At 42.4% G+C, this 22,289-nt stretch overlaps 1 protein-coding gene across 1 annotated transcript in view; it reads left to right on the top strand.

Annotated features, from left to right (window-relative positions):
• Window positions 1–20,829, top strand: part of mrpl23 (mitochondrial ribosomal protein L23) — a 50,393-nt gene extending 29,564 nt beyond the window's left edge. The window contains exon 5 of the mRNA XM_004563367.2: window positions 19,844–20,829. Coding sequence (XP_004563424.1) covers window positions 19,844–20,008 — 165 coding nt within the window. The 3' untranslated portion in view covers window positions 20,009–20,829. The remainder of the gene's footprint in view (window positions 1–19,843) is intronic.
• The last annotated feature ends 1,460 nt before the right edge of the window (window positions 20,830–22,289 follow it).

Raw genomic sequence — 22,289 nt, 5'->3', positions numbered from 1 at the left:
CAGAAAGAATTATTAAATGAACTGAAGGCAGTTGGGACCACAGTCTCTAAGAACACCATTTCTTAGCACACTATGTCATAATGGTTTGAAGAATTGCATCACCCACAGTGTCCTCCTGCTCAAGAAGGCACATGTACAGGCCCATCTTAAGTTTGCCAGGGAACATCTAAATTATTTACAGAAGGCTTAGGGGAAAGTAATGTGGTCAGATGTAACCAAAATCAAGCTGTCTGGCATCAACTTGACCTGCTGTGTTTGGAGAAAGAGAAATGCTGAGTATGACGCAAAGAAGACCATCCCTACAATCAAGCACGGACATGGAAACATTATGCTTTGGGTTGTTTTCCTGTTAAGTGTACACTGCACTGAGGGCTCAATGGAAGGGGCATGTACCATAAAATCGTGGATGAGTACTTCCTCTCAGCCAGAACACGGAAGTGAGATTGCGGATGGGTCTTCCAGCATGACAATGACCCAAAGCAATATTGCTAAGAGAACAAAGGAGTGGCTAAAGAAAATGCACATTAAGGTCATGGAGTGGTCTAGCCAGTCTCTGCTGTTTTCCAGTCATTGTAACCTGATAGAATCAAAGATGGCATATCCATGTGCATTAACAGTCATCCAGACTCACTGGCAGGATCTAAGTGTTGATGTAAGTTCATGTTTTTGTTGGGTATGATTGTGCAAATCCCACTCAAGCTCAGAGTTTTATCTGTAGACAAAAGCTCACTTCATACAGTCAGAGATGGTCTGCATAAGGCTGAGAGTAGTGAAAGTAGGTGATGAGCAAAAACTTTGCAGCAGAAGGGAGAGCAGGAACACAGATGGTACAAGGTATTCTCACGATGCCGGCCTTTAGTCGTCATGAAATGAGCAGCTTGTTTTGTTTACACATAAGCCAGTGATTTCACTGTTAGCATAGTAGTGTCAGTGTAATTTTCCATCTGAAAGATTCACTTACACACATGCACATTTTTGTAAAAGTTAAAGGCAGATATCTTTAACCCATACAGTCATCTCATTTAACAGGTGAAAGGTCTCTACTATTGTTTATGTGGCTGCTGGCCAAGATCTCTTTAAAGTAGTAAATAAGCTGTCAAAGTTTCTCTCCTTGGCCCCAGTCGCTGACAGCATTGGAGCAAACCAAATGCCCCAGTCACATTCACTCTGTCCCCCAAAACACTGTCCTGACCCGACGACCACAGAACAAAACAAGATACGGGGTTGGACCAGCACTTGTAGAGTAAGTGGTAGCTTCCTTGAAATCGAAATTGCTCATTTCCCATGTTTCTTTCAGTCGCTTTCTCCACCCCGCTCAATCCACATGGAAGGCATCTCTCAAAGTGAAAAAGCGCAGGGAGAGACACAAACAAACTGAGTTAGACTGAGTAGCAACTATGGAGGAGTTGTGACACAGCTGGAAAAAAAGGAACAAGAAGAGAAGAGGAAAAACAGCTGTATTCAGAGCGATTATGTGAAGGAAGCTATGGCCAAGTATGGCTCTCTTCTCTGTTTGACTGACACTAGATGGCAACGTTTTGCTGTATAGCTTCTCTTACTAGTCTCCCTTTTTTCTTGTATCTGTTATTGACTCCTTGTTGCTTAATAATAGACACAGTATGGTTGTGCATATATGTGCAACTGTGTGTATCTGGCTAGGATAAAGGGTGGTGATGGAGGGGGGGTACAGGATGGGTTGCTGCAAACCCCTCTGACCCCCAGCCCCTCCCCTCCTGTTCTCCACTCTGAGTGAAGCCCTGTTCTATGGGACTGGAGGTGCTGAATCAGGCAGTGAAGCTGAGGGAAATCTTGCTTATCTGTGTGGAATTTTATTATTTTCAACTATTTGGATCATGATAGCTCCCATTCACCTTCCCTCCCTCTTCCTCCTTTTCACCTTGTCACGCAAACACAGGCTTTCCTCACACAGCCTTGCCCGTCTGCCGCTTTGCTTCCTTCCCTTCTCTGTACGGCCTCACCCTTGCTTATCACGCCAATTAACATTTTTAACTTCTGCACTTTTCCCTCCCGAGGCGGTCTCATCTTCCCCTTTGGGTGGGATGATTTATCAAAAATGCAATTTCAATTCAGTTTGTACCTCTAGTAATTCTTGTGAGAATTTTCTCCTTTATGATAGGCCATGGAGCACAGAAGTTAAATTTAAACGCATACCGAGGCCTTAGGTGCTATACTGAATCATGGTTTCTTACCAAATATTCAATTTAAAGAATTGTATTTTATTTATTTTTTTAATGGGCTATTCATTTTTTCACCTTTCTGAGGAGAGTTGACCATTAATTCTCCGATTGACAGCTGAAATAAGAAACCGGATTTGTCCAAGGATTTGTCCACACTTATTTAGAATGGCATTGAGGGTTTAAATTAAAAGCTCACAGTGAGTCATATACAGTGCCACTAGGACTTTTGTCATATTCCTACATATGAAGCACAGATCTGCGCAATTATTCAAAACATAAAGGAATCGACCGTCTGAAAGATTGAATCGAGAATGTCAGATATATCTAATATTTTTAGTGTATCGCAAGAGTGCACTGAGCTATAACAGAGGCTTTTTTTTAAGTCTTTATAATAATTAAAAACAAACGCGATAAATTAATTTTCAATTTATCTACAGTCTTGCATCCTTGCGTGTGCATAACTGTATCTATCAGCATTGTAGGCACATAAACCATCTAAAGGAAGGCATAAGCTTATCCACTAATTAGTGTGTTTACATATATATGTGTGCACAGACATGTGTGTATGCTGGTGGTGAGCATTATGAAAGCAGAAGCTTTTCTTGGCAATCAGGCTTCTCTTTAAGGCCCCCCCATCTCCCTGTATGTCTTGATTTGGAAAATTCTACCCCTAAGCAAAATCTTGTGCGAGAGTGTGTGGCTGTGTGTGTGTGTGTGTGTGCAGGTTTCATAAGAGCTCAGTAGAGAGAGAACATGAATTATAGAGAGCAGAGCAGGGTCTAGGAATCTCACACGCAAACCTTTTCTTTTTTACTTTTTAATTTTATTGACCGTAGTGGAGGCTCTTAGTTGTGCCTTCACATGTTTGACTCTTATGTCCAATTCATTTTAGATGCTTTAAGTGTTAATGCAGTGACTGTGCTGTAGATGGATTTGCATAGGGCAGGTTTAATTATTATCACGAAAACACAATGGAAACTCTCAAAAGCACAGTGCTATAGTAATTTGGTGTGACAAACAAATCTCACAACAAATCAACGGCTCACTTGAACTATATGAATAGTCTTCAGGGCTCTTACAGCCTCTCTGTCTCCTGTCTTTTCTTTTGTTGTTTTCTATTTACTTTTGCTCTATCTCTCTCTGCAGCATCTTCTCTCCTCACCCTCATTTCCTTCCACATTCTCTCCAGTTTCCCCTTATTTAGATAGCCATGGCAACACAGACATACACACTGACCCATACACAAGCGCGCATGCTCGTAACCTTTTCTTGATTACCCCTGACCTCTAGACCTGTAATGACACAGCTGCCACTTTGATCCGCCAATCAGCACGCGGCGCCACCCGTGTTCTCAGCGGTGCTGCCACCGGCTTGATAACATGTTCTGATAGGCCTGTGCTGATGTATTTCCTGTTTTGGTATGCTTCTTCATTTTTATTTTTTTTTTCTCCACCAGCTGGTCCCCACATTCCTCAGAGTGAGGGAGGGGGGCAGGGGCAACGCCGGGATGTTTATGTTCATGTGCATGTAGGGGTGAGTGTGTTGTTTTTTGTGCAAGGGTCTAGCTGTGTTTGTGTTTGGTAGCCTAGATAGTTTGGTCTAGGGCTGGGAGGGTGTGGGGTAGGTGGAAGGGATGCTTGAGAAGGGGTGTGTGTGTGTGGTGGGGTTGTTTACAAGTATTGGCAATCGAAATGGGGTACATTGTAGGGGGTTGTGGGGGTGACTGACATACATGCAGGGGATAATGATGGTGAACAGCTGTTTATGCATATGCTTCTGCGTGTCTGTAATGGGGAACAATAGAGATAGGCAAACTTTAGGCGTAATATGGCTTTAAGGTATGATGGAGGATGGTGGAAAAACTGAAGAAATCGAACTCAGTTAGTTGTTGGTCATTATTGTTAATAATGGACAGATATATTTGTGTGTGTGTGTGTGTGTGTGTGTGTGTGTGTGTGTGTGTGTGTGTGTGTGTGTGAGCGCACGGTTGTTGCTGCTACTTCTGCTATTATCATCTGAGTGTCCAGTTTGAGATCAGACTGATGTGAACGTCTTTGTGGGTGGCTGGATGTGTATTTAGGTAGTGATGATATTTTCCTGAGAGCTCTGTTACCAGGCTCCAATGTCTCCAGTAGCAGGCTGGGAGCAGACATGCCCAGGCATGAAACCTATCATGCATGCGCACGTGCACACATGCACTTTCTCACTCACGCCCTCCATTTGTCTCTGGGCAGAAGTATGTGCTTATGTATTACTGGATGTCCTACACTAGTATGTCAGAGGGTTTCAGCGATAAATCTTAAAGTATTTTCAGTTGGACACTAGAGGCGATGTTCACCAACGTTCTTTACTCCTGGTCCACAAAGTCAAGTATACACAAGGGTTTTAGATCTCTTCTTATTTAACAAATGAATTTGACATTTTCTGTATGGTTGAATTAAATGGTAAATGGTAAATGGCCTGTATTTATATAGCGCCTACATTGTAGCCACAGCCACCCTGGGGCACACTGACTTTAACAGTCTTGCATCCTTGCGTGTGCATAACTGTATCTGTCAGCATTGTAGGCAGTAGAGGTAGGACATAATATTAGTAGGACTGACAATGAGGCACGCAAGGACATATACTACTGCTTGCCAAAGCTGACCAAGTTATTTGGCCATTACAGGGCTGTGGAGGAGATGTTATTGTAATTGGAGGGAGGCTGAGGGTCATAACCCTAAATTAAGCCATAGCAAAGTACTCTTGGTTTCTACACTTCATCTGTTTTTTAACTTAATTTTGTTTGTATGTTTTCACACAAAATCATTTTAATTTCGCTGTCTTTCCTGGGTGCTATTTAATTTGTCTTTTAATACGTACTTCTTTTACATCCCCACTCTCCTTACTTAATATTACTGTTCCTGGAACTGTTCATTGCCAAGACATTTGGACAGAAGAGTGTGTATGCGCGCGTGTGTGTATGCGTGCGCGTGTGTGCGCGCGTGCGCGTGTGTGCGCGCGTGCGTGTGTGCGTCAATGAGATAAAGTGAGAGTGAATGTGTGGCACACCCAGGAGCCAGGCAGCAGGAGCCATTTACAATCATCTGGCTACATCTCTTCTCCTGCCCTGTTCCATTGCCTTTCCTGCCTCGCCTAGTTTGCTTTGACCATTTACTCTCTGTAATTGCAGATGAAAATGCACTGTTCATCTTGTGTTTTATACATGAACTGTGGAATTATGTCCGAAATGTTTGAAGTTGCCATTTCTTACATGTAGAAGAAATATACCAGTAGAACTGTGATATTCTTGATACCCAAATTGATACCATGATGGTGGCAGACTGTTTATTTGGAATGATAACATTATATTTTCACAAGTTAAAGACACAGAAAATGTTAGGGTGGTTGCAGAATATCTCATTAACATTGCCACAACGTCTAAAGTATCTATTTTTACATTAGCTGTTGCAAACATTTTATCTCTTAGAGCATAGCTGATTTCACAATGACAGTGCCAATTGTCGAAAAAAAAAAAAAAAAAGTCATGTCACCATAACCCAAAATATGCCTTTATTGCACTAGTTGTATTTACCATGTGTAGTTTTTCACCTGTGGTATTAAAGAAAACAACAACAAGAGAGAGACAACATTTTTTTGGCGATTTTGGTATTGAAAGGTATTGTAACTAGTACTTCAGGTGATTTCCCCTGTTCATCTTAGTAGAAATGCTTTTTATGCTAATGATGCTGCCTTGGACGTTGCACTAAAACACTAACAGTTGAACCATTTAAACCATACTGTGCACGTGGGAAAACATACTTAGATAACACATTGACCTACTATAGACCGACCTACTGTATTTAGGCACAGCCAAACACAAAGAAAATATTTGCAACACTATAGATGTCTTGAAGGCTTTCCAAGTTGGTGTCATTACTGTTGGTCTATTACAAATGAGTTTCGTTTTAAGTGTGTGGGGTTTTTTGTTTGTTTGGTTTTTACAACCTGACAGTGTTGTTCTTTTATATAAAACAATAGGAAAAGTATAAAGCGTTATTATGAGAAGGGCTATGTCAAATCATATCATCTGCGATCATCCATCCATCGTCTTCCGCTTATCAAGTTCAGGGTCGCAGGGCAGCTAGAACCTATACCAGCTACCACACGGCGAAAATTGGTACACCCAGGACAGGTTGCCAGTCTTTCGCAGAGCTAATGCATAGACAGACACGGGCAATCTAGAATCTCTAATTAACCTAAGCTGAGAGTACCTGGAAAGAACCCATACATGCATGGGGAGGCGCCGGACACATTCAAACCCTGGACCTTCTTAATGTGAGGCAACAGTGATAACCACCATGCTACCATATCTATGATAGCACAGAATGTAAATTCCAGGTACCGTAATTGTCGGGCTATAAGCCGCTACTTTTTGCACAAGCTTTGAACCCTGCGGCTTTTAGTCAGGTGCGGCTTTTCTATGGATTGTCCATGATTTTTGTCATATCGTAAGACGATTTGTTTTGTTTGTTCCGCTGTTGTACGGCACTACGTTGCCTGGCGGAAGGGCATGTGATCAGACACACAGTATCGGGGTTCAAGAGTGGTATGTTTGTCACATGTCCATCCGCCAGGCAACATAGTGCTGTACAAGTAGCATGAAAAACAAACTTCAAAGTAGCGCTATGCGTTCAGCGGGAGTCGTGGATGACGAGCGGCGATAAACTTGCGAAAAGCAAGTTATACTCAACTCCACCGGTGGAATCTGACAGCGTGGAAAAGTCCATGATCACCACATTTTAGCTTGTGCGGCTAATATTCAGGTGCGCTTTGTAGTCCGGGAAATACGGTATTTACATTCCCAAGGACACATGTCCAGGCATGTCTAAAAGCAAGAGCCATGTGATGGCCTCAAATGACCATTTGGCAAAAATGGACCTATTTCAACTCCCTCTAACAAAGCAGAGTACTTTTCAAAAAGCTGGAAACAACAAAGCACTTGAGGTAAAAAATAAAAAATAAAAACCCCACCAATGACTTCAACCAGGCTTCAAAGGAGGAGATTCTAACAGCTGGTGATCTGCAACCCAAATGTAAACAGATGACTCCACCGAGCATTGCTAGCTGCACTCCATATGACAGGAAGAGCAAATGGTGCATGTTATTCATTACTGATGCAATGACTTTAAGCAGCTGGTTGAAAAGTCTTACCAAAGATACAACTTCACAAGTAGAAAATATTTTTTCCGTTTCATTATTTGATGATATCAAGAAATCATTAAACAGCAGTCATGGTATACCTTTACTTTTAGGTGGTTAACACTGTGGCAGTGGATATGTCGCTAATACTACAGTATAATGCTTCTGCTGGTATCTCATTTCAATAGTGACAGTATTGTTTGTTTTTTCCATAGACAGAAATTAAACTATAATTATTATCAATTATACTTTTTTTACTTAGTCTAAATTTTGTTTAAAAGCCCCTTTTCACTTGTATTTATGAAGTGGGAATTATATCGGCTGTATTTAAGATGAAAGAAAACAGGCTCACAACTCTTAAATTCCACCTTAAAAATCACTGTCAGCCTGTTTGGATAGTGTCTCTTAAACGCCTTCTGCGCACATGTACACACACAACTATTAGAGATGTCTGTCCTTTGCTACAGTTTACCTCATCATGGTATGTGGTTTACCTCACATCACCACATTGTTTTCTAGCCACATAAGCCACTGCCTCTCACCGTGTTGTCAGCACCTCTCCGCCTCTTCATGGCCCAGATTTCTCTCTCACTTTATTAGCATCTGTCTACATGTGTTTGATTTTTGATTAGCTCAATATCAACAAGCTGCAACATTAAATTGCATCTGTGGTACATGGCAACATAAAAGCGACATGCCCTGGTCTAGGGTTTCTCAGCATTGTAATTAGATGATCCATGTTATTCTTTTCACTTGTAAGTGATTTTGTAGCTTATCGGTTTATCTTTGTGTCCCCTATCAAATGAGGGGATTGTTTTTCTGGCAGTGTATAAGAGCTGGCGTTAATGGCTCAGTTTCGATTTTCAGACCATTTAAAGCCCTCTGAGGCTGTATAACCACCTGAAGAACTCCTTTTTCTTTAACTCGGTCAAGTGTGGTCATCCAAGAAGTTGGTGTACTTGACCCCCACCTCGCAGTCACAACTTATTTAGCTCCATAATAACTCTTGGTGCTTGATGTTTTGAGAGAGCACAAAAGAAATGCTGATCTCAGGCTGTAAAAGAGTGGTTAGAAGGTCTTTTCACATGGATTTTATTGAGATTATCTGAATGGAAGTCACTATTTGACCTGGAGAGTAGTTTTACAGCTGTTAAACAGTCTTTAAAGTAATAAAATGTTGCTCCATGCTTCTTTCATTTCAGAGGACATAAAATGTGATATGAAAAAGGCTATTTTGTGGATTTGTGATATTGGAAAATGAAATCAAACTTACCTCAATGGAGTTTAGTAATCAAACCTCTTTTTTATTATTATTATTATTATTATTAGTCTTGGAATAGTTCTTATTCTATCCTTAGCAGTCAGCGGGATCTAGATCTTAATATATCATCTTTCACATCATGAAGTCTGGTCACAGTCCAGAGAAGCAGGTTGAATTAGCCTTCGCTGCCTTCAGTGTGCGACTGTGCCATAATGTTCTATTCAGCTCCAGGCTGGTAAAGTGTCACTTTACTGACCTGGCACTTTCCTGTTTTCATCAGACACTTGAACATATCCACCCAGAGCAACTGTGACTTTCATATTTTATAGTTAAATATAACAGCCATCGTTTTTTCTTGAATTAATTTTAGTTTTTTTCTCCTCCTCTTCTTACAGGACACTTACTCCAACTGTTTTAATAATGCACCCATAAGGAGTCAATTTTAAAAACAAAAAAAATTCTTAGAGCTGTTTTTAAGCTATGACTGCATGCTCAGTTTGTCATAGATCAGTGGGAAAGGTCGATCGAACTGAATAATTGTCCTTTATGAGTTTCTTTTTGTCTCTCGCCTAGTCTTCTGTTTTCCCATCTCTGGGGTCAGCAAAGAGGGTTACTTAGGTCGTGTGCATGACTTTGTGTATGTGTACGAGCACACATATGGATTCAACAAACTCAGGTTTCAGATGGGGTCATTTCACTCGAGTACAGTGTTGCCTGGGAGGCTTACACGAACTACATGCAAGCAGTTCAGTTCCTCCTCAATGTAGCGGTTAAGAAAACATGTTCACACCAGTTGTTTTCCTAATTTGACAGCTGCCCCCACCAACTGGTTAAATCTCTGACAGTGGTCCCGAAATGTGACACTGGCCAGACTGACAGTCTAAATGCACATTTCCTGGGGCAAAACAAGGCACTGAATTAGAGCTTAATAAAGAAGTATACATGTACCTACAGATGGGAAAAGTGAAACGGTGTGGTAATGAGTCAATGACAACATTTACCCCCCCACCACCCATTTCTTTCTTTTCCCCATTGAGAGGAAAACTGTGTTGTAATGGATTGTTCATGTGCGTAAGAGGAGTATGTTTACATTGCATGGCAGTACGGGATCGCTTCCCAATATTCCTGGATGGCAGCTTGAGTCAACTGGGAGCACGTTGAAGATGGCAAAGATGTAGGGAGAGGGAAAATACGCCTCCTTCAGTTTGTCATCTAGGAACAAAACGAGTACCAGAAATAAAAGCCTTAGAGGAACAAATGTGGAAGAGAAATACACATAATAATATTGCCTCTTTCTCCACTTTTGTCCTTTTTGGCCAGGACTGGGTCATCACCATAAATCACTCAATATGCAGTCATACACACACTCCCTCTCTCACTCAGATACACAGAAAGTCAGACAGACACCCAGGACAGATCATTGTAGCTCAGCGCCAGGAGATGGATGAGACTGGGGTTTGCCTCTGCTGTGGTGCGATGTATACATTTCAAACAAAAGTATGAATCCTCTCTGCCAACACTTTCTCTCACTGCGAAAATGTGTCCAGCAGACGGTTGACATACATGCACGCACACACTCAGGGCGCGGCCTGCTGCCAACAATAAGACTTGTTTAACGAGTCTCAGCTCTTTGTTGATTTCAGTCTTGCTGCTTTGTTGTTTTTGTGAATCGCGCTCTCCGAGGCTGGTATTAATCTTCACTGTCTGTATACATAAGGTACCCAGAACTGCTCTGTATAACTGGGAATTGTCATGCGACAATGTTTGGTTCAGGTCGGGTGAAGTCTTGTTTCATTCACTGCTTCATTGTTCATGTTGTTGTGAGCTCTTGTGTTTATAGGACTGGGGTAGACCCCTTCCTTCGTCACCTCCTACTTTCATCTTTTTCCTGTCACGTTTACTTCCTCGCATACTCTAGCCCCATTTTTCTCCCTTTGACCTCCTTTCTCCTTCTCTTACTCCTGGCCTCATCCAGTGTTTGCGTTCTGGATTCTGGATTCCTCGATGGCAGTGTGCGAGAGTGCAGCGAGACACTGAAGACCTTGGCGTTTTCCAGGTGTTTCTCTGGTGTTTGGCAGTTCTCTGCCTGTGCCCGACTTATTTTGCACAGTCATCTCTTACTGTTATACTGCACTCACTAGAAAACCTCCTGTAGTTTGAAATTGAAACAGAAGAACAGGGTAGCTTTTGACTGAAGGTTGTGCATGTTTTTCTCCAGGCACTCCTCAAATCTGGTATCAGAATTCAGACCCAACTGGCCACATGTTGAGAGTAACATGAATTCAGGCCTGTGTGAAGTATCCTACCAAAATAGCAGTTTCCATAATGTGTTTTGGATAGTTGGATGGAGTTACTCAGGCTTTTCCAAATACCATTTTCTGGGGTTTGGTGCCTGAGTGTTAATCAAAAACAGGGGTAATGACTTGGGCAAGACACGCCAGAATTTAATCTTGTGACACTGACAAAATTACCATATACACAAAGAAAGACCACAGCTGTGCTTTTGCTGTTTCAGCTGTGACTCTACACATAACACAATCACTGCAAACTCAAGATGCAGGAATTTGAACAAATTTGGTAATTTTTTATGTCCAGTGTTCTGCAGTTGAAATCGTTTTTGATTTACTAGTCTGACTCATTAAAACAATTCATTTAATACAGAATTGTTGGTACCGCTTTACTTTTTGTTGCGTTAAGCATCATAAGTTTGTATCTATTATTGTACGATCTACTGTACATTATAAAGCACCTTGAGGCGACTGTTATTGTGATTTGGCACTATCTAAATAAAATTGAATTGAATTAAGCAGTGTAAGGAGTTGTACACGGACACTTGGAAATCCAGGGTTTTGTCAGGTAATGCCACGGAGAACTCCACAGGTTCCCAAAGTGTGGGGCCCGCCCCCTAGGGGGGGCGCAGAACCATTGCTGGGGGGCACATATGAAAAGAAAAAAAAAAAGAATGTTTGGACACTGCTAGCATAATTGACAGGTTTTTGGCGGGATTCCCACACAAACGCAAAGCAGGAGATGAAGCATCGCCAAATATGTTTCCAAACCAACTTCCTTCCAAGCCAAAGACTATAAAATATGGTGAAGCATATCTTCCCTTTGGCTTCACCTGCACAAGTGCCGAGGTAGGTCTCTGCGACAGAATTACTTTCCCCTGCAGATAGATTAACAGTATTTTGTCTCTATCTGCCATTATAGAAATTCATCTCATGTAATGTTGATCCAACATGGCGGCGCGTGCACACGCAGCGGCTTCTCTCTCTCCCAAACAAACTACTTTTTCGTGTTTTTCGTCCTGTAAGTTGCAGTGTTTTTGTAAGTCTTTGTCGCGTCTATCTGTGTGCAAGCGAGGATATGCCCGAACACTTCTTCTCGACATCGGCAGAAACAAACTTTTTAAGTTAAACTCTGTGGACACCGAGAAGCTGAAAGATCTGGGTCTGCTCCGAAGGCCTACTCAATCACCGACCCCCACTCCCGCACTTCGCCCACAATGGATGCGCCTCAAGCGGTGTGAGAGGAAGCAGAAGAGGGGTAAGCGCGGTGGCATCCGAGCTAGGCTAGCGGCTAGCCCACACAAACCCGCCATCCCCTCTATCGTTCTGGCCAACGTACGCTCGCTAGAAAATAAACTGGACGACATCCGACTGCTACGTTCATCTCAAAGGAATGTAAAGGACTGCTGTGCTTTTGTGTTCACGGAAACATGGCTCAGCGACAGTGTCCCGGACCGCGCCATTCAGCTCGACCAGCTAACATGCTACCGTGCTGACAGAGTCATCGTCGCGGGAGGTAAGACCCGCGGGGGAGGACTTTGTGTTTACATCAATGATGCCTGGTGTCGCGATGCTGTTGCGGTCTGCAAACACTGCTCACCAGTGCTGGAGTTAATGGTTATTAAGTGCCGGCCATTCTATCTACCGAGGGAATATACAGCCATACTCCTGTGCGCTGTGTACATCCCTCCCTCCTCCAATGTCAACAACAGGAATGAGGCACTGAATGAACTGTACCAGCACATCAGTGAGCAGCAGACAGCCCATCCTGATGCTTTTCTCATCCTGGCTGGGGATTTCAATCATGCAGACTTAAAGTGCGTGTTTCCAAAAATACAACAACACATAGACTTTCCAACAAGGGGAAATAACACACTGGACTTTGTTTACACCACCCAGAGAGGAGCTTACAAAGCTTTTCCCCTCCCCTACCTCGGCGCCTCAGACCATATCACTGTCATGCTAATGCCTGCTTACAGACCGCTCGTTAAAGTGACCAAACCGGTTCGTAAGCGGATACAAGTGTGGCCAGAGGGGTCTTCAGAGGCTCTACAGGACTGCTTTAATACTACAGACTGGAACATGTTTAAGCAGGCTGCCACCTATAACAACACCACTGACCTCCAGGAGTACGCAGAGACTGTTACTGCCTACATCAACAAGTGTATTGAGGATGTAACAGTCACGAAAACCATAACTGTCCGGGCCAATCAAAAACCATGGATGACAGGAGAGGTCTACAGGCTGCTGTAAGCTCGGAATGTTGCCTTCAGAGATGGAGACGAGGCAAGCCTGAGGACAGCTAGGGCCAACCTTTCCCGTGGCATCAGAGAGGCTAAGAGACAGTACTCCAGGAAAATATCTCATCACTTCAAAGACAGCAGAGACTCACGGAGCCTGTGGCGGGGCATTCAGACCATCACAGATTACAAGCCCCCACCACAGACCTGTGATAGCACTATCCCCCTGCTGAACGAGCTGAACACTTTCTTTGCTCGCTTTGAAGTCCAAAACAGCACCACTGCACAGAAGACCCCACCCCCTCCTGGTGACCAGGTGATGACTCTGTCACCGGACAGCGTGAGGAGATCCCTCAGCAGGATCAATGCACGTAAAGCTCCGGGTCCTGACAACATTCCTGGTCGTGTACTGAGAAGACTGTGCAGTGGAACTCACTGATGTCTTCACAGATATCTTCAACATATCACTCATCCAGGCTGTCGTCCCCACATGTTTTAAAGCCACCACAATCATTCCGGTTCCAAAAAAGTCATCTCCCTCCTGCTTTAATGACTACCGTCCTGTTGCACTTACTCCCATCCTGATGAAGTGCTTCGAACGACTAGTCATGCAACACATCAAGACTGTCCTGCCCCCCTCCCTGGATCCCTTCCAGTTTGCGTATCGGCCCAACCGCTCAACCGATGATGCCATCTCCACTGCACTGCACTCGGCACTCACACACCTGGACAAAAAAGACTCATATGTTCGAATGCTGTTCATAGATTTCAGTTCAGCATTCAACACTATAATCCCCCAACAGCTCATTCAAAAACTGGTCCAGCTGGGGCTCAACACCTCACTGTGCAACTGGCTGTTGGATTTCCTCACCGGAAGACCTCAAGCAGTACGGGTCGGCAGTAATACATCCAGCACCATCATTTTAAACACAGGGGCCCCGCAGGGATGTGTGCTGAGCCCCCTCCTCTTCACTCTGCTGACCCATGACTGCACTCCATCACACAGCTCCAACCTCTTCATCAAGTTTGCGGACGACACAACGGTGGTAGGTCTCATTAGCAACAGGGATGAGACCGACTACAGAAGTGAGGTGAGACGCCTGGCCACGTGGTGTGCTGACAACAATCTCTCTCTGAATGTGGAGAAGACGAAGGAGATTGTTGTGGACTTCAGGAGAATGCACACCCAACATGCTCCTCTGACCATTGACGGAGCGTCTGTGGAGAGAGTGAGCAGCACCAAGTTCTTGGGTGTGCACATCACAGAGGATCTCTCCTGGACGTACAACACCACAGCACTGGCCAAGAAATCACAGCAGCGTCTCTTCTTTCTCCGCAAACTAAGAAGAGCAGGAGCACCAGCCCCCATCATGTACACTTTCTACAGAGGCACCATCGAGAGCATCCTGTCGAGCTGCATCACTGTGTGGTTTGGAGCCTGCAATGCGTCCTGTCATAGAACCCTCCAACGCATAGTGAGAGCTGCAGAGAGGATCATTGGTGTCTCTCTCCCCTCCCTCCAGGACATTTACAGCACCCGTCTCACTAAAAAAGCCCTTTGCATAGCGGCTGATCCCACGCACCCAATGCAAAGCTTCTTCAAGCTGCTGCCGTCGGGGAGGAGACTGCGGAGTCTCCAGGCCAGGACCAGCAGGCTGAAGGACAGCTTCATCCATCAGGCTGTCAGGAAGCTTAACTCCCTCCCGATTCTGCCCCCTCTCCCCTCTCTCCTCCACGGTCTCACTGAACTCTGTCACACACACACAAACACACACACTCTCTGACTCACTCACTGGCCTGCACCAGTTACCAGTCACTTTGTGGAGCATTGGACTGCCATTACCTCATAAGACTTTGTTGTTACACTTTCTCTTACCGTACATTACTAAATCTCCATTTGCACTATTTGCCTATTTGCACTACTCTGCCTGGTTTACACTCAATGTCACTTACCCATTATATTGTATATTGTATAGCTTTCTTGTTATATGTAAAATTGTATTTATTTAAATTTTTACTTTTTAATTATTTTACTTGCATTTTTAATCACTTTTATATTTAAATATATTTAAATGTTCATTTGCTATTTATCTAGGGATTGAGAGTAACGCAATTTCTATTCTCTGTATGTCCTGTACATGTGGCAGAATCGACAAATAAAGTTGACTTTGACTTTGACTTTGACAATAACGTGGCGCACAGCGTGACGTGAAAAAAGGCACATAGCTTTGACGTTGCGTGACGAACTCTGTATTCCTCGTCCACACGTAAACGCAAATACGGAGTTTTAAAAAATCCTCCCTTTTCGGTGTTTCGAAACGCCGTTTATGTGTGGATGAAAGGCCCAAACGCATAGAAACAGTTGCATTTTCAAATATACCCGCGTAGGTGTGGACGTAGCGTAAAAGAATTAGTAGTTTATTTCATTGCTACCTGTAAATTTATTGCAGTTTATTCATGTAGTTGTCTACTAAATGTTTGAGGTGTGAAATAAACCACAATAGAGTTTGAAAACAAAATATGGGTGTGTGTGTGTGGTTGGAGGATGTGTTTGTGCGGTTGGGGGGGTGCGAAGATTTTTCTTGTAAAACAGAAGGGGGCCTAACGAAAAAAGTTTGGGAACCACTGATACAGTCCAAGTCGAGTGCAGCAGAACAAAGACCATTGTGGAGGGTCTATTCTCATGTCCAACAGTATTATGAACTAATAAACTTACTGGAGCTTGTACTTGGTAAGCTTGTTGTTTGTTGCTAGTTTTTCACACCACTGTGCAGACTCTGAGATCTATCAGCAGTTACCAGTTGCTGGACTATGTCAAATTTTAGCATATTGCCCAAAATGCTATAGGCTGTCCTTATTCGCAGCTATTTTTACAGTAGACACAGTCTGATTCATTCTGCATCTTTAGCTTCATGTTGCCTCTCCCTCTGGGAATTAAACTATGCTTTGCAGTAGGGCTGCTCGATTATGGCAAAAATGATAATCACGATTATTTTCACTGAAATTGAGATCACGATTATTTGACGATATTTATTTAACCCTTTAAGATCTACCATAGAACCAAGTCCGCCAGAGCTTATAATATTTTTTTTACATGCTGTAGTGCCATTTGTGGGAGCATTTCAAGTTGCTATACATCAATACAACTGTTATAGCCCATATTTTAAAAATGTGTATGTATTAAGTCCATAGTAACTACATTAATTGCAAAAAAGTGCAATAAACTACAAAAAAATTGAAAATCGTTTTGGTTTTTTTTTTACATATATTTCTACTTGGAGAAATTTAAGAGGCTTATCCCTCAAAACTTTAAATACAAAAAAGTTGCAAAAAATAGTTTACAACAACAGGAAATTTATTTTGAGTGTCTTCATAGTTTTATTTTTGGAGATACAGCAATTTTTATATACACTGCAGGAAAAACAAAAAAACAATCCTATGATGCAAATTTGCAAAGAATGTGCATGTGCATCAAAATAAACTATTGCCAGCAGTGCAATTCGAGTTCTAAGGCCTACAAGTAAAAAACTACATTTTCCGCGAAAATGACGTCACTTGCGATAGTTCGCGTTGACGTCTTTTTCAATGTGGGAAGTGTTAAGAACAGCTGATCGGATCGGCAAAGCGTGTTTCTGGAATATTATGTTTTTGTTCCTGCAAGCGCTTTTTATGCAATTTTTGCAAAGCTTTATGTGGAAGGAAACCGTGACCTAGGACAAGCTGATGGCATAAGATGTAAGTACAACTCCTCTGGTTTCATATGGAAAAAAATTTATTGTGCTAGCTTAGCGGTTCAGGTTCTACAGGGATTTAAAAATAGTTATACAAAACGAGCATGCTGCTCTGACCGGCTTTAAAGGGTTAACAATAACAATGTATTGAATAATGACTTTAAAAAATAATATAAAATAGTGTGCAAATACTGATAACAGTGCAAATGTTTGCAATAAAAGAAATAAATGAAAAATGTAAACTTTGCAGTGTTGCTCTGTGGTGCAGCTACGACACCATAGCAAAGTTTACACACTGTGTCTACTTGATCCACGTCTGACTCCGCGAAGCCATAATGTTTCCACACCACTGAAGTTTTTTTTTTTTTTTTTTTTTACCTCTCTTTTCAACCAACGGCAGTCCACTCCTCTCCAAATAACTTCTGCTTAGCTTTCCGAGCTTCCCTCGGGTCCTCTTAATTGTTGTGACGCGTGTTCGAAATGCAGAGCAGTGCGCTTGATTTGCCACACGGAGCAGCGCGAGAGTAAAGCATGAGGGAGGGGCTAATAATCGGCTCAGTCATTTTTAATGATCGTTGAAAGCCCAGATCGTAATCGTGATTAAAATTCGATTAATTGAGCAGCCCTACTTTGCAGCAATTATATGCATGTTTCTCTTGGTATTTTGGGGGTTGGAGACAGACAAAGTAACATTCACATCAGAGCCAGACCATTCCTTAACGCCTACACACTGACCCCATACAGAATGTTTCACATATTTAGTTGATTGACAATTGTGTTCATTGAAACAATTTATTTTTATTGTAGCAGGCCTCTACACATAATAATTGATCAATCGGAGTCATTTAAGTGGATTTTATTATGAAGAGGAAGCTGATAGTGTAAACTACAGTTTTAATGATCCTTATTTTCATTTTTTTGGAAACCCCAAACAGCATATCATAAAGATACATGAGGCTTACAGAATAATCTATTAGTATAAATATTTACAAGTGTGCATAAACTCTGCCTGGGTTTGGTGTGCGTGCTCTGTGGTCATCTAGAAATAAGCACTTGTAAAGATGGGACAACAATGTTATCTGTATAATTACATGATTTTCTTCATAATTTCATGGTGTTAAAAGAGCAAATATGGAAGAATAATATACATCAGGTGGGGAAAAAAGGTAGACGGCAAGTGGTAATGTAGATTTCTGCAAAAATTTTTTTAACTGGATCCAATTAAACCGTTTGTTTCACTGTTTTACTGTCACACTTGCTCAGCTTTTATGTGCAAGTAGATTTGGTTAATTTGATGACAACAGCAGCTGCAGTCACAGTAGCAATAGTGATGGATAGTACCAGTAATTAAAGTAGTAAACACAGTAACAGCAGCAACAGTAATAGCAGTGGTGGCAGGAGTAGTAAATTCTTGTATGGCTGAGATGTTTCTCCTGCTTTGGCACTAATCCTGTCACACCTCCGCCACTCCTAGAATGTCAGTTGCAGGGTCATCAGCTGGAGGCAGGAGGACATATAGGTGATGTTTCCTTGCCATCCCCTATAGTTGCCTTTTGGTTTTTACCCAAACTGCTATCCTTCCTCTGGAGCCACAACCAAAAACTTGATTTCTCAGCAACCTCCTAGCTCCCTCAAAGCTATCCACAGGTTTGGGATACCACAGAGTAGTTGGATAACAAATGACCTTTTATAGCAAAACACTTTAAGATCGTCTGTCTACAGCTTGTTGAAGCATTACATCATAACAGTATCTTTGAAAAGGTTAGGTTTTATGTAGCATCAAAGAAGTGATGTCGTGCTTATTAGGATTACAAATGATATCTTAACTGCTGATAGTAGTGAATGTTCTGTTCTAGTACTACTCAGTGCAGCAGTTGATACAGTGTTTTGTTTTATCACTCCTCTGCAGCAGTTTTGGCAAGCAGAACCATTGTCTGAATGTATCGTTGTGCCAAACACATTTTTTGTTTTCATTGGTGACCACAGCTCTCAATACTGTGCACTGAACTGTGGAATCCCCCAGGGGTCTATACTGGGACCTGTCTTTTTGTGTGTGTGGCCGCTGTGTCACATTAGACAGGGAGACAATATTACATTCCACTGCTATGCCGATGACGTGCAGCTCTAAGTTCTACTACGTTTTTAAAGTTTTGATTCTATGAGAGAATTGATCATGTAGGTTCTTTTAGTGTTTTAGATGTATTGACAAATATATTGAGGATTGGGTTTTTATATTTCTCTGGTAGATGTTCTACTGTTGTTGGGGAAACTACTAAGTTATAGCACTTTGCTTAACATGTAAATGCCCTGTGATAAAAATGACATGTTCTTGCATTTTCCCCTCATTTGATCCTTTGACTCTATTGTTATCAGTCTCAACTGAATTCTTGTTGCCAGGTGTCCACGAGGGACGCTCAGAGAGACAGGCTGTAGATATGTTTGCATGTCTGCATGCATGACCTGTCTCTGTGTGTGAACGCACTTGTGTGCAAGTGAGTGTGCATGCATGCATATGTGTGCTGTCTGTACTGTACTCTATGTCAACATGACACAGGCTACATTTTGCCAGAGATGCATTAGTTATGGCTAGAAATGGGTTAGTATGGAATAAATAATGGATACCATCTTTTCCCTCTGAATAAATCAAGACCAGAGAAATGGACAGGAGAGGAGAGCTAAAAAAACTAAAGACAAGAGAGTGAGCATCTGTGTCATATGAAGAGTAACAGAGCAAGAATGGTGACACACTCGCCTTCATTTTTGCAAAGAACTGTGATTTATTTTAGGAAGGTGCAGTTTGACATATTTGTTACACAGAAAGTGATTTACAAGATTGATGGTTTTTGAGTCTTAACAAACAACCGATTTCTCTCATTAAGTAAGAACACAGTGTTTTTTAAGCTAAAATTTTTCTCTGTGCTTTCTGTCTTTGCCTCCTCATCAGGCGCTGGGCCAGACATTTACTTTTCCTGACATCTTCCCAGAAAAAGAGCGGGCACCGGCTGAGGGCTCTATGGAGGAGATGCAGGAGAAGTTCATGGAGGACGAAAAGCAGAGGCAGAAACTCGACCCCAGGAGAGGAGGGGTCACCGAGTGGTTTGGACTCTGAGACAGACTGACAGACTATGCGTGTATGTGTGCATTTCATAGGGATCAACATGCATTGACTTACAATATTTTGATGATACTTCTGTTTCTGTAAGAAACACTTATAAGTGTGCATGAAAGAAGAACGAGCATGTGCGTGGGAGACTGCAGCCATGTGTTTCGTGTGTTTGTGTTTGTGTTTGCGAGGCGTCAACTGAGTAACCCGAGCCAGAACAGAATCCGAGGAGGAGGAGAGTGGCCAAGCTCCATCTTTGATGAACCCAACTCACCAAATTTCTATCACCTCAGATGACCTCTTCTCTTCCTCCTCACACTCTACTTTTCCCACCTCCTTTCCTTTTTACCACCATCTCTTTGGCAACAGTGTAATTGCACCTCCTCGCTTTGTTTCTCTCTCTCTTTTTTTTTTTGTTTCAGAGGTTTTCTCCCTGCACCCCTACTGTGTTTTTCCTATTATGCTCTTCCCTCCACTATGATCTTCTTCTTTCCCACCAATGACTGTGATGTCCCTAGTAGCCATTATTCTTAGGCTAGTTGGATCTGACTATCTGGGCAGCCCACAGCCTTCTCTCTTTTATGAGTTTGCCTTGGATTAATTGACCACTTAAGGTAAACAACAATTAAAATGTTTGAGCAAAGCGAGCACATGGAAATTACAGGAGGGTTATATTGCAGCATTTTGTGGTAGCCCATCTTGCCGTAACTCTGGAAAAAGATTGTACTCTGTGTGTGTATCTTTGCCTACCGCGCAAGACTTACCAGTGAATCTGTCCTATTGTACATGCTGTTGGAATAAGACCTAATAAACAGTCACTTGCTCTGCTTTGTCTTGTGTTGTCCTTTCTTCATCTCCCACGACTGCTGTGTTGAAAAACAGCCACCTTGAGATTCTGTTTGCTGCACAACTTTGCCTGCGCAAGTGCCAATGTGGTCTGGTAGCTGTTTTGACAAAGTAATGATCTGTGTTTGAATCGGGCCAGTGGAGGATGGAGCTCCGTTACGGTAATAAAGCCCATAAAAGGGAGGGACTTCTCCTGGGCACCCTCAGACCCTCCATTATACTGAAAGGCCAAGGTTACTGTAAGTGTCCCCCAGCCGTGACCACTAATGCTCTCTGGCTAATACAAAGGTCCAGTCCCTGACCTCACCCAGCCAACTCATCTATCACTAAGGAGAATGTCAATATTGATCCTGTTGGCCCTTTGTCTGCTGCCTGGAACCACTCACCCCCTGTGTTACTATAAAGCAATCTGATTTGGAATGAAACAAGCCTCCAGTTACACAGCCCCTCCGTTTCTCACTCTTTCCCTTGTTCTCACTTTTTCACTTTTTTATTTTCTTCTTTCTTTACTCTGCTCTCTTGTTGCCCAACCTGAACCTCCAGAGAAACAGCTGCTTAACCAACTGAGAGAGAGTCCAAATTCCTTTTCTCGCTCTCCCCCTGGCCTGAACAGACCCCACATGAAAGTTGGGAAATCAAGTTGTGGTGTTTTCCAAGTAATTATCTGTTCCTGTTGTCCTCTTGTTCTTTGTCACGGGGAAGCCCTGTTTGTTCTAAAGTCACATACATGCATTGGTACATTAACAGCAACTGTCAACAATAATCTGACAGTGAGCCGCTAACATTAAATCTCTGTTTAAGGCCTGCTGACAGTGGTGGTTATGTAGTGTTGGGGATACATTTTTATTTTTTTAACTGCAGAGACATTGCACATTGAGACACACTCGGTTAATGAGCTCATCTCTTGCTCACACACTTAAATGTCTCTGAGTCATTTCAGCTCTTTAAAAAAGACAAGTAAACAGGAACAACTCATTAACTGATAAACAGAAAAAGACAAAGTCATATGCTAGAAGGAGTGGGTTATTGATGTAGCGTCCTCTGAACAGTTCCACCATGACTTACATTTTTAGGGCCAGATTTCCTGAGGGCAAAACCCTATGTCATATTTCCTAAAGAGGTCTGTCAATTTTGTAACTGAAAACACTGACAGTTATTTTTTTATACTGGGCTTATTGCATATGTGGGCCTGTTTGTAGTTTACGTTTCAGAGTGCACACATTTTTCTGCAGGCAGTTTAATGCAAAATTCCACTATATTTAACACTGAAAGAAGCACGCTTCAATTTGTGATTCTGTGACACTAAGAGTGTTCCTTCGTTTGAAACAAATGCATAATTAGTGTGCATGGATCGCTCAAAGGTGTAAGCATAGTGCCAAAGCTGTAGCCCTCTCCTGTGGCTCGTCACCTCACACCGCACGTTTAGAGCCGAGCTCCACAT

This window comes from Maylandia zebra, linkage group LG7 (genome assembly GCF_041146795.1).
Source record: "Maylandia zebra isolate NMK-2024a linkage group LG7, Mzebra_GT3a, whole genome shotgun sequence".
Taxonomy (NCBI): domain Eukaryota; kingdom Metazoa; phylum Chordata; class Actinopteri; order Cichliformes; family Cichlidae; genus Maylandia; species Maylandia zebra.
The sequence above is the reverse complement of the archived record's forward strand: the minus strand, read 5'-3'. Positions and strand labels throughout refer to the sequence as shown.